This window comes from Anguilla anguilla, chromosome 9, assembly GCF_013347855.1.
Source record: "Anguilla anguilla isolate fAngAng1 chromosome 9, fAngAng1.pri, whole genome shotgun sequence".
NCBI lineage: Eukaryota > Metazoa > Chordata > Actinopteri > Anguilliformes > Anguillidae > Anguilla > Anguilla anguilla.
This window is the reverse complement of record NC_049209.1, coordinates 25,940,471-25,953,348: the sequence shown is the minus strand read 5'-3', so window position 1 is coordinate 25,953,348 and position 12,878 is coordinate 25,940,471. Positions and strand designations below refer to the sequence as shown.

At 43.1% G+C, this 12,878-nt stretch overlaps 1 protein-coding gene across 1 annotated transcript; it reads left to right on the top strand.

Annotated features, from left to right (window-relative positions):
* The first annotated feature begins 2,987 nt into the window (after positions 1-2,987).
* On the top strand, positions 2,988-12,555 carry rskrb (ribosomal protein S6 kinase related b). The gene is made up of 12 exons (XM_035434259.1): positions 2,988-3,337; positions 4,064-4,330; positions 4,967-5,050; positions 6,118-6,186; positions 6,944-7,013; positions 10,021-10,128; positions 10,331-10,371; positions 10,549-10,576; positions 10,873-10,962; positions 11,142-11,230; positions 11,675-11,785; positions 11,976-12,555. The coding sequence occupies exons 1-12, from the start codon at positions 3,308-3,310 to the stop codon at positions 12,285-12,287; spliced, it is 1,299 nt and encodes a 432-aa protein (XP_035290150.1). The 5' UTR covers positions 2,988-3,307; the 3' UTR covers positions 12,288-12,555.
* The last annotated feature ends 323 nt before the right edge of the window (positions 12,556-12,878 follow it).

Here is a 12,878-nt window from a genome sequence, read left to right as displayed (position 1 = left end):
GCGAAGCCACCCTTTGTGTTACATTACATTACAGGCATTTAGCAGATGCTCTTATTTAGAGAAACTTGCACAACTTTTTACATAGCATTTATATTGCATCCACTTACACAGCTGGATGATTCAATGCAGGTTAAGTACCTTACTCAAGGATACAACGACAGTGTCCTACTGCTCACCATAGCTTCCCCATTTTAAGAAATTTGTATGTGTCAAAAGGCCATAGCTTTACAATGAGGCAAATTTACTGGCCACTTGGCATCAAAGTATTTAGCATATCAAAATTAAAGGCCATTTATGAATTCAATAGTTTTAAAGTGATACTTTGCTTTCATTTAAAATATAATTTCAGTTGAAGTGTATGATTTAAATTGGCCCAGACATTGATGTAGGTAGGACATGGGATGTAGACCATTTTAGACGTTCAGAAGATTTGACAATCTGTCAGATTAAAAATGGCTGGTATTGGGGCATTTGGAGGCTTGTGGTGTGAAGCAAGGAAACACTTCAGGTAACTCCAAAGCAGCTTGCACCGTGCTATGCGTCCAGAGGTTGTAGATGCGTATATTGCCTGATTATTCAAAAAATACATTTAATATTATTTTTGGTTGAAACTATTTATATTCTGACATGCAACCACCCAAGAAAAGAAGTGCCAGCACAAATGAAGGTATTTACATCCAAATTGGTTGAACGGTGTAGGAATTACAGCACTTTTTATATGTGGTCCCCCCTTTTTTAAGGGACCAAAGATAATTGGACAATTGGCTGCTCAGCTGTTCCATGGCCGGGTGTGTGTTATTCCCTCATTATTTAATTAACAAGTAAGCAGATAAAAGGTCTAGAATTGATTTCAAGTGTGGCATTTGAATTTGAAATCTGTTGCTGTTAACTCTCAATATGAAGCCCAAAGAGCTGTCACTGTCGGTGAAGCAAACCATCATTAGGCTGAAAAAAAAAAAAAAAAAACCCATCAGAGAGATAGCAAAAACTTTAGGTGTGGCCAAATCAACTATTTGGTATATTCTTAAAAAGAAAGAACGCACTGGTGAGCTCAGGAACACCAAAATATATAAAATGTATAAAAATGGTTGTAATTCCGACATTGTTCATACAATATTTTCGAAAAAACCCTTAAATTAAAGCTGAAAGTCTACACTTAAATAACATCTTGATTGTTTCATTTCAAATCCATTGTGGTGGCGTACAGAGCCAAAATGATGAAAATTGTGTCACTGTCCAAACACTTTTGGACCTGACTGTAAGTAAACAATTCATGTCAAGTGTCATGCATCCATGATGAATAAAATATTGTGCCTCTCACAGTTGTGACTGAAAAACACATTGTATTACAATGAGGAAGCCTATTTAAAAGTTAAAACTACTGTTTGGTGAACAGCTGTAAAACAGAAATCTCCCTTGAATCCAAAACAGTGTGGGATTTACTGTTCGATCAAGCCTAATTCATTAGAATGTCAGTTGGAATGAAAACAGGTGCATGCAGTGGGTCCCCAGGACCACTGCTCACATCTATATAAAGATCTCTCATCTCTCCTGTGCCCCTCTATGTCAAGGTATGGGTTCACTCACCTACACACTGAGACTGTATGCACCAGGGAGGACCATATGTGCCTCCACTCAGTTTGCCTTGGAGGCCATACAAACAGCAGATGCACATTCACTCAAGTGCAAAATCAGCATTTGACAAGAAGAGGCCTCTGATTCACCATGGAATATTGTTTGGCTCTTGACCAAGCACCCCATGCTCTGCTCTGTATTTTAGCCAGGTTAGCCCGGTCACAGTCCTGATTGGATCAGATCCTTGGAGTATGTTGAGTTTTTTCTGCGCTGCACTCCTCTGTGTTAGGCAATGGACAAATGGGCCTGTCACAAATGTGTAACTCTTGCTTGACCTATGGAATGAATTAATTCTGCATATGAATGTAACCTAGATTAAATCCCAAAGGATTCTTTTGTTCACATGTTGTATGTGGAAATGAAAGTACAACTGTGAGCGCAACCGAAATTTGCGCAACTGAATTATTGTTGGCACTGCTGAGTCTTATAAGGAACCTGCAAAACTGGATTTGCATAGGTCCCGCTACACCAAGCAAGGCACGACAATCACGTGTCATCAGTATGAAAGCAAGAGAATATATTATGTCAGACATGGAAAGGGGTGGATCCCTGAAGAGATAAAATACCACAGTACAGGTTTTTAAAAAATCAATACTGAATTTGATTATGTGCTTGGTGAAAATTGATTATTAAAAAAAAATTTTGAAATAAAAAAACATGCCTGACATATATTACTACAGAATATTGCCAATGTAACATGTATAACCAGTCCTCTATGACCAATGTCCAATATGTGTACAGCTGACCCATGTGTCAGAGAGACAAGGTAGCGTATTGGAAAATTCTGCAGCCCATCCTGCAATGCTGCGTGCTCTGGCCCAGCAAGCGTTCAGCTGATGAGCCCCAGGGTAACTCTCCTGTTTATTTCATTCAGTGGGAATTCTAGAGATGTGCTGCAGAGAATGGCCACACCCTCTGCTACATTTTTTACCCAGATGCTCCAGATTCACACCCTCCTTCATAACGTGCTTTTCTCTCTTCATGATCTGCAGAATGCAAGGCAGTGAATTATTTCTGCAATTTAGGTGATGGTTATTTTCATGTAAAAAGAGAGATTCAGTCATGTACTCTGTTGGTTTTTAGACAGATCTGAATAAAGACATTGGTGCACAGTGCTTTCGCTGCGTAGCCTAGTTATTTGGTACTGAACTGGTTGCAGTTGTTTCATCTTCCCGTGCTTTCGCCGGCATATTTAAATATTCAGCAGACATGCATGCTCAGGGAATAATTTATTGCTCTTCCGAAATTATTCATTATTCAAGTAAGGTCAGTGGTCGGTGCTTTTCGGATATGCCTGCACATTTAACGTACTGGAGTAGGATGGGTGAAATGGTCGTTACGTAGCTCTACGTAGACTATTGGATAGCAACGACGTGGGCGGGTTTGTGATTTACGTCTGCACTGTTGACTACACAAACGAAGATTATCTTGTTTATGTCGGTGCATTTAGATAATAGGAGTGATTTTAGACGAATGATTCGCCCTATAGATTACAGTTAAACCAAGTTTAAGTAGCAAATAACTGGAAAGATGTTTTCAAGTAGGTCATAGCAAAAAGATAGTCGCCGTGAATAGGAATATCGTGCACATCGTGAACTAAAAATGTCACTGATTGACAAGGCGATGAATGATAGAGCTCACAAAATAAAAACTTAGCAAATCAGGTAAAGTGATGGGAGCCGACATTAGTAAAAACAACAAGGTAAGCGTTGTGGAGCATCCAGTATTTTGTCTGTGTTTTGAACTTCACACTTTCCTGTCCTATTTTGCACGGTATGAGCGATCTGGAGACGTATAACGGTAACGTTAATAAACAAATAGGGACTGCTGTGACATTTTTTTCGGTTGCAAATCAATGTTAGTTTGGTATATAGCGCCGTGTCTTGATAAATATTATATTCTAGTTGAAGTTCTTTTCTTTAGAAACATTGTATCGATATCAAATGCACTAAAAGGTCTATCACGCCTAAACATTTTGTTGTGTTTTAGTCCTTTTTATTTCGATATATTTCAATGGCTTTCGTTTCAACCCTACATTTATAGTGGTTACTTAGTCTTATGAGATTTAATCAAACTGACTAATTCCGCCTGTTTAATGCGGTGGAATGTTTAACGTGATGACGCACACAGCGCCTCCAGCGTTATGGGCGCTCACATTATGTTCACATTGTGCTCACTGTATGTTGTTTTCCATGATGTCAACTTCACTGGAACTCACTGGACAAAGCAGCATAGTGTGATGCAAAAAGAGATCACGCCATTTATATCTCAGTACAACTGTAATAAGGAAAACGGTTCACTTTGGTTTGGTTTATTATTGTGAAACTGACTTGTTTCAAAACTGACTGGATTCGTTTTTAAACTGGTATAATTTAATTTGCAGTGGTAAATTTGGTGTTGATCCTGTGGGTTCTATGTCCCACTGCAGGAGCAGCCTCCGTCCGAGGAGGGGCGCTGTGCCTCAGGGTGGAGGGGCTTCCTGTCCAGTGTGGGAATCTCCGTGTCATCGGGGCTCTGTCGCCTGGGCGCGCGACGCATGATCCGGGAAAAGGGTGCGCCTCTCCCGGATGATCACGTGTTCCAGTCCATCCCTGGCCCAGAGAGGCTCCGGATGGAGTGGTCACTACCTGGGTTCATCTCCATGTTCCTGCCTGAGTTTCCACACCGCAACGTCCCAGGACACGAGCATTTCCAGGTGTCCTGCTATGTTATCCCTACACCCCATTGTAATAGATATGCACACTGACTATATGATTAATTTCATTCATTTAGTGACAAGAGACAGTTTGCAATCTGTGTAACAGCTTGCCAGATCATATAATATAGACAGAGATCCTTGGGGTATTTAAGTCCAGGCTTGACACAATGCTGGATTTGTAGTGTAATTGGTGAGCCTAGATTGGCTGGATGTCCTATTTTAGTCAGTATTTCTTCTTATGTTGTTATGAATTTCCACGACACTGTAATGTGTTATCTCTACCCCCATTCTACTAGAAAAAGCACTGCCCATTTGATGACAGCTAATATTGAGAACTTTGAAGGTGACTAGGGGGGACTTCATAGAAGTCATAGGGTTGCCACACTGGTCTTGGATATTCAATTGACTTTAATGCGCATGTTATTCTACGTTGTTTCCTTAAGATGCATCGGATGTACAATTTAAAAAGGCCTGTGATTTTCTGCTTATAAATCTGCTTTGTGTAAACACTGGCCTGGAAACTGGCAGATGGAGAGCCAGGATTTCTACAAATAGACCAGCAAGCATTTGGCTTTGGCTGGTACTCTTAAACACCTTGCTGATCTTCATCCAGTCATTTGTTTTGTCTTCTAGGTTCTGGGCTGCATAGCCAAAGGCTCCTTTGGCCCTATACTGAAAGTGAAGGACAGGTCTAAGCAGAAGACTTATGCGGTGAAGGTCAGTTCATATTTTTTCCAGTCCTGGGGTTTATTAATAAAATTATTCATTTGGCATTTTGTAGCCACTCTTATTCAGAGCAAGTTGCATAATTTACACACCATTTCTGCAACTGTGTATTTACTACATTCAGATTATGTACCTTACTTAGGGGTACAATTACAGTCTCCTGGGATTTGAACCCCTAACCTCTGAATTGCAAGATCAGATCTTGTAATTAATTTTACAGCACTCACACACAGCTGTAGCCTTCTTAGCCACCCTAGGCGGGTGGGGGGCGGGTGGTGGGTGCCTTTGACTGTCATGGATGCAGTGCATGGATTCCACCGCCCCCTTCCCTTCATTTGGTGCCCCACTGCCCACCTAGATGGATGGCCTAGAACCAGCTCTGACTGCATTGAGTGCCTGAACAATGCGCAACAGATTCAGCCGGTTTTTAACCACTGTCAGAACTACAGTTAATGGCCCATACACCTTCTCTGTGTGTTGTTTGGCCACGACTGTGGCTAAATTGGGCCAGTTATCCTTGTGGATACCGGTGGTCATGCCCCTATGCAAGAAGTGGACAGCAAGCCAAAGTGCAGGATTATGGGATTTTGTAATGTTAGGCAGTTGCCATTTTTCAGAAGAATTTCAAAGTGCAGCACACATGCCTTCCAGCAGATAAAGGTATCTAGATAGCCATTAATGTTGTGAGATGTCATTGTGTGTATTATCAAAAGTAAAGAAGCAAAAATGCACATGCAGGAAACTCCAGCACTAAGTCATGCACTAATCATAATAAGGTACAGTAAGCCATTGCCCTGGAGGGAATAATTCCGTCTGATGTCACAAGTACAATGCAGTGTAATCCGTTTATTCAATGGTGATTCAAATCTATGTCCAATCACTGGCTCCCATGACGATAGTTAAAATCCTAAATGAAATTGAAACCATAACCCCCTTTGGTTTGTCATGATGGTTACTTCAGTTCAAGAGGGATCTAATTCCATTTTTGTCATGTTAGATTTCTTTTTTATTTGCTTGTCTTCTATTTGTCCAAGTTTTTATTTGTGTCTGTTTGCTAGGTTATTCCCAAATCTGAAGTTTTAAGACAAGGGGTGCTAGAGCAGTCGAAAGAGGAGGTCATCATTCAGGTACGTCCCAGTTTGGTGCTGATGTGTTCTTCCTCCCTTTCTGACCGGTCTTACAGCTGGAAGGTTACCGCCCCCTCTCTTCCGTGGGTGTTTAGTCTTGCACTAGTGTCAGGAAGACTGTTTACACACCATGGGCATATCTTACACTGCCCTGAATTCACACAGTTACAAAAAAAAGAATACATCCTGATTCCACAAGGGAACTGGCAGGCTTTTCCCAGACAATGTAGCAGCCCTAAAAACCTGTCATTGGACTTGGGCCATTAGAGGGAGATTTGAAATGCGTGATTTGAAATGTAATGCCCTGTGATTTTAAATGGGTACATGCGTTCTGTAGTTTACCGCGGCCAAGCCCATCAGTGCCCATCATTCCCACTGCACTGAGGTTTTAAATATTCCTGTGACTTCAGGCATTTTCTATTGACGTGTAGAATAACAGGGTTATTTAAGCACCTCTTTTGTTTAAATGTATATAATCCTCGACAGCAGAATGGGAAAATCTAGCACACTCATTACAGGAGTGAATTTCAGTACACAGTAAGTTACTTTTGGCACAAGGGTGATATTTTTTCTTAGTAGCATATTATAATAAAGAGAAGGTTTACAGTACATAGGGCTTCCAGTATATATTTTGATGGATTATATAGAAACCCCTTGGAAGCCAGAGCTGAGAAGCCTTCATTTAAGTCTCCTTGCACTCGGGGCTTGGCTGGTGTTAACTGCCTGTGTTGTTGTTGTACTGACTGTTGCTTTGCAGCGGCAAGTGCGGCACCCTTTTGTGCATGACCTGCAGGACTGCTGGCAGACACAGCGCCACCTCTACATTAGTGAGTGACTTGCGGTGCTTGTGGCCTAGTCCAGCCCCGCATCCCCCCCCCCCCCCTCGCACCGTCCCACCTGCCTTCCTGTGTGCTGGCCTCTATCCTTTCCGTGGATGCCACCAGGAAGGGGTCCCTCCCTCCCCTCCCCAAAGCAGCTCTGTCTGACCCCCGCCACAGCCCTGCCTCGCCAGTCACTCCCGTCATCACTCCGGACACGCCCTGCTGGGGGGGCGGTCAGGCCGCTGATTTGCCGGTACTCCCTCGGTAGCTGCTCCCATGTTCCCAGAAGCAGAGGACGGAGATGCGGGGCTGTAGCAGGGTGGTAGTAGCGCTGTAGTAGCTTAAAGGTGCAGTAGCTCTGTCATGTGACTAGTGGGGCTCCTCCGTGCCCTCAGACGTAGCGCGGCTAGGTGTTCCCCCAAAGCTCGGCGCACACCTCGAGAGCAGCTGCCTTTGTGCCTGTGCCTTTCTGTCCCCGCTCTGATTTTTCATTTTTCCAGAGTAAAGCAACTCTCCTCCCTGTGTCGGCACCTACACCAAGCGCCCAGTCACAGTTTGTTGTCATTGTGCTCAGTACATTGGCAGTGTAAGAGTTGGATAGTGTAATGTGATGAGTCATTCCTGATTATGTCAGAAAAAACATTATGAGTGAAGGGGAGTGGCTGTGCTGTTGATGTTAATTCATTTCATTCTCAGCCCACAGTCAGTTAGCTCCTCCTTCCCCTTTGCGGTCCAGGGAATAACAGGTTCTTTGGGCTGTGGAATAAAGCTGTCAGTAAAAAACCCAGGCGAAGCCATAGCAGCACTTTTTCCAATGGGTGCCATGTGTTATGTGCACAGCCTCTGCTAATCCCACGAGTCTAATACCCGGCTGGATTATCTGCCGGTCTTGGCACTTAAGCCACAGTAACTTTTTCCATTCCGAAGTAATTCAGGGCCATGCTTAGATTTTCTTCCATATGTTATTGGTTGGTAATCCTACTGTGCCTACCCATAAGTGGGTTGTTTGTGAATGAATCTTCTCAGTGAAGAAGGGAGAATACCTCCAGCACTTGTGATATTGTGAAAGGCAAAGTGTCGCCTAGCAACTGACGGGCCAGAGAAAGGATAAGAGTTGCTTTCAGCTTTTCTGTGTTTCGCGCCTTCAGGTGTGGCCAGAGGTTGGTTGCATTTCTCAAACCCTGAGCACTCCTCTATGGCCCCCACTGCCCCCACCCCACCTCCTGATGCCCCAGACTGACCACCGAAGGGCAGCACTCTGTTTCCCCACACTCCCTCACTTCAGTCCCTCAGTGATGACGACATTATCCCTCGACAATGTCACCTCACCCTGTACCACACGTAGCATTGCAGGGACAATGCTAATATGTCAGCCTGTGGATAAATGGGTAAGAGTTTACTTGACCTATATACCACGGAGCTTACATAACACCATTATAAAAATGACATTGGTGCATGCTGCATCATCAAGTATGCAGCATGCAGCAATGATTTTTCAATCAATTATGAATCTCTTTTATAAAATGCACATAATACATTATGACAGTGTCACATGCTGTAATGCTCTGATGACTGGTTATGAGGGCTATGCCATTACATGTATGACATGTTTGTGACAGTGTTTTTGTAGTCTTTATGGCATTTAGGTCAAGTTAGTGTTAACAATAAATGGTTGTGACTTTTGGCACATTGATATGAAGACCAAACAAACTAGGACATTTCACATAGATCCCTCCAAATATACTCATGCATTGCAGAAAATGCGAACAGCCCATGGATTTTTTTGTCTGCAAATAAACAGAAATCATGATACTGCAGAAATAAAATCTTGAGGAAAAAAGTCTTACCTTTATAGGTTAACCTTGGATTCAGTGGTTGTATGTCTGGTGGTATCATAAGTTTCTAACAACTATAGTTCATTAGGAGGGATACAGTAGACTGCTGCTTTTGAGGATTCAACTGTAAGGTAATTGGCAACAGATGTGCAGACTTGCCGAAGGAAATGTAAAATCACAATCAAAGAAATGTTTTAATCAAATGCCTGCAGTCAAAAATGAAAGCTTAAATGAGTAAGTTGAGTATTTTTAGTGGATCAGTAGAAAGAGGTTCACAGAGCAGAATGCAACAATAAATGTCAGCTCTGATAGTGTTTCGAACTCAGTGAAATTGCACTCATGTCTGTTTGAGAGAGTGCAGACAAGCATGTGTTCTCCGCCAAAGCATATGATGTCAGTTTCCACTTCTTATCACACACAACCTCCATTGGCAATTCAGGCTTGCACAGACACAAATCAGAGGAGGACGGTTTTGCAGGCGCAGCAGGGGTCACCGGTCCACCTTGAGACCCTGCAGTTCATCAGGCTGGAACCTTTCTATCATTGGGTGATGCCACAGCCAATTGTGCATCACCTTGTGGTGCTGCTGGCTCTAGGCCAGGCTGTGGCACACTTTGACTTATAATTATGCATACAGTTTGTGGCTATTAGACTGTTAGTCCTTTAGTTGTGGATACAGCATGTGACTTTGACCCTGTTAATCTATTGGCACATGGCTCTGGAACTTGGGCCTATAGGTATTAATGCTGTTTGTTATTGACTGGTCTTCACCAGCAGTCTCACAAGATGCCAGGCCAGTTTTTACTTGGGTAGCTTCCATTTTTTTCCCTGTGCGGGTTTATTTTACACCAAGACCACAGACAGCAGAAGAAGAAGAGAGGACCCATGCATGCAAGTGATCCACACTCTCCATGAGACAGAGGGGGCAATGGCATGGAAGATGGATTTGAACCATTTCTTTTAAAGATTTTGGTGGACTGTCTGAGCTGTTGGAAGACAAGATCAGGACATGATCAACAGCGCAAGGAAGCTGATCCTGTTCATCCTATTTTTAATGGAAAGCTAATAAAACCAGATCCTCTGCAGTACCCTTTCGCTAACCCAATGGCACCTGCCAATGGGTCAGGGTATGTGCTTCCTCTCCCGATTGGTGTGTGACTGTGCGTCTTCCCCCACAGTGTGTGACTACTGCAGCTCAGGAGACCTGTACACCTACTGGATGCTGATTGGACAGTTTGACGAAGATGCGATCAGGGTGTTTGCAGCAGAACTGGGCTGCGCTCTCGGTGAGTAGAGTAGCGCTCTTCCTGGAGATGAGATTGACAAGCGACAACCCCAGTGAGCTTGTGTGTAGTCTCGAGTATTTAGGTATACCCACGGTCTGGGAGACTGCAATCTGGCGTTTCTGTTCTGCTGTTAGTGCAGATACTGCTCTTTATTTATGGGTTCTTTGCCTCCTTTCACCCTTTATTCTTTCATGACTGGCAGGCTTCCTACATGACTTTGGAATCATTCACCGGGACATCAAGGTGAGAGTCGCATTGGAAGTACAGATTGCTTTGAACACTGGAATAAAAGTATTGAGAAAGCATTTTGATGAAAGTTATGATTTATGTTGTGTTTTGCTATTAGCATGTGAGTTAATGCATTCTGTATGGTTTGTTTTTATGGAAAACACTTGTCTGAGCCTTTTTTCTTTTTTCAAGATGGAGAACATCCTCTTGACTGATCAAGGTAATAACACATACACTAAAACCAACACTAGAGGGCAGTGTAGCCTAAGAATTATTGAGAAACATTCTGGAACATTCTGACTCCATGGTCTTTGGAATCGTCCATACAATCACAGTGCTCATTATTAAAAACACACAGCGCAAATATAGACATAAAATTATTAATAAAGCTGATTCTACTGAATTGTAAAATGGTGGTGTCTTTGAAAGGAAACTGTCATTATTTGGAATGGATTTAAGCAGAATTATGAATTTGGTGAAGGCTTTGTTTTTTCTGTTCTGTGTGGTCTGATACAGGACACCTTCGATTGGCTGACTTTGGACTGTCCCGTCGGCTGGAGCAAGGAGGAAGGGCTTTCACTATCTGTGGAACAATCCAGTACATGGGTGAGAATTTTATGGGCTGAAATGATAATTCGCTCAATAAAAACTTGGGTGTCAGTATATTCCCCCCGGTAATTTATTTAGGAATTATATTTCTCTAAATGGTCATGTAGATTGTGTGATGCATTTAAATATCAGCACAGTTCAGACTGCTAAGTGTGCACTCTGCTCTACCGGCACAGCCCCTGAAGTCCTGGGTGGGGGTCCCTACAGCCATGCAGCTGATTGGTGGTCCCTGGGCATTCTGCTCTTTTCATTGGCTACAGGAGAGGTAAGGCCATACACAGCTGCATGCCATTTTGCATTGTGTATATGCATCTTTTCAGTGTGTTTGTGCTTTCATACTGTTATACATCCGTGGTCTTCTTACTGTTATTCTTCTTATAATTATTATAGCCTTAATCATTATTTAGGAAATAAATAATTGGCTATTTGAATTAGCATCCGGTTCTGTCCAAATATTTGTGAAAGTCTTCACCTGTAAACGATGAACTCTGTTACAAAGTCACATTTGAAGTGAATAGTAATGAGAGATTTTGAGATTTCAAAGTAAGGACATGGTTTCTGGGCTCTCTGCTACCCCTCTATAAAATACATTAATTTCCCCCTCTTTGAATTGTTGGCCTGGCTCAAGGTTAGGCCCAAACTGAAGTGAATTGTAATGAGTTGTGCTGAAGTACGTGTGTTCTGTTTGGCCTCTCTGTGATGCTCCCAGTTCCCTGTTCCCCCGGAGCGCGACCACTGCAGCATGCTGAGGAGGGTCCGCAGCTTCTCCTACGAGATGCCCCGGACCTTCAGCCCCCCGCTGGCCCTGCTGCTGACTGAGGTGGGCACTCCCTCTCTCCTGGGCCCTGGTGGCATTGGGGCGCAGATTTGAAGACGCATACAGTGAAATTAGTTGTTTGTTGTTTTTTAATTAAGTCTGAAAAGCATTTTGAAATGAGGGTAAATAAATGAGGGTATTCTCTGTCTTTCCCTAACTCCCCGGCTCTTCTCCGTTGCCGTGGGCGACGCAGCTCCTTTGCAAGACCCCGACGCGGCGCCTGCGAACCCTCGAGCGCTTCAAGAGGCAGACGTTTTTTCGGGGCACCCCTTTCGACTCCCACCTGCTGCAGAAGACGCCCATGGAGCTGATCCTGGAGCTGAAGGAGCACCCCGACCGGCCGGTCAAAGCGCAGCGGGGCATGGAACAGGACGCCTTCCAGAACTTCGACTGTGACCTCCTGGACTCCCCCGTCAGCACCACAGACCTGTCCCCCGCCCTGGTGAACTTTGACCTGAGCCGAGCCCCCGCCCTGGCCACCGCCACAGATGCGGCCTTTGTGTAACGAGCGACTGGCGGTGAGTGAGTCAGCAGGCCCAGCCAAAATTACAGCTGTGTGCTTTCAGGAGGAGGAGTGAAAATGCAGAGGTTCTGAGTGGAGAACATTTTTCACTCTTTATTATTATTGTTTATAAGTTACTAGATTAGTCTCAATGAGTTTGAAAATCTCTTATAAGAGAAACCTAGCTGAAATAAAAGCACAGTTACAGTGACCAACATTAAGCATAAACATGGTATGATTAGTAGAAAGCACGAGTTGAGGTTCCATATAATGTTGTATACTATAATGTTGGGAAACTGTGCCAAGTGCTTATGTCCTGTTTCAAAGTTCTTATTCTACTCGATCCCAGTAAATTATTTCAAATTTTCCACCTCATTTGTCAGAAATAAAGCTGAGATTACATTTCCCTTTTGCAGCTTTTGTTTGCAATAAAATCACTAATCTCAGGTTATAAGGCTTTTAACCTTCAATGAAGATTTAAAATAGTTTTAGAAACATCACTACAACATTTTTGTTATACACACAAGGGCAACATTTGCACAGAAACAATTATTTTATATACAGAACAGACTTTATTTCCAGGCATAGATTTGT

What these genes read in the sequence shown, in the direction of transcription:
- rskrb (XM_035434259.1), top strand. Translation starts at nt 3,308, where the DNA reads ATGGGAGCCGACATTAGTAAAAACAACAAG. An exon ending in AGAACTGGGCTGCGCTCTCG is followed by an intron (nt 10,129 to 10,330) that starts GTGAGTAGAGTA and finishes CATGACTGGCAG; the next exon opens with GCTTCCTACATGACTTTGGA. An exon ending in TCATTCACCGGGACATCAAG is followed by an intron (nt 10,372 to 10,548) that starts GTGAGAGTCGCA and finishes TCTTTTTTCAAG; the next exon opens with ATGGAGAACATCCTCTTGAC.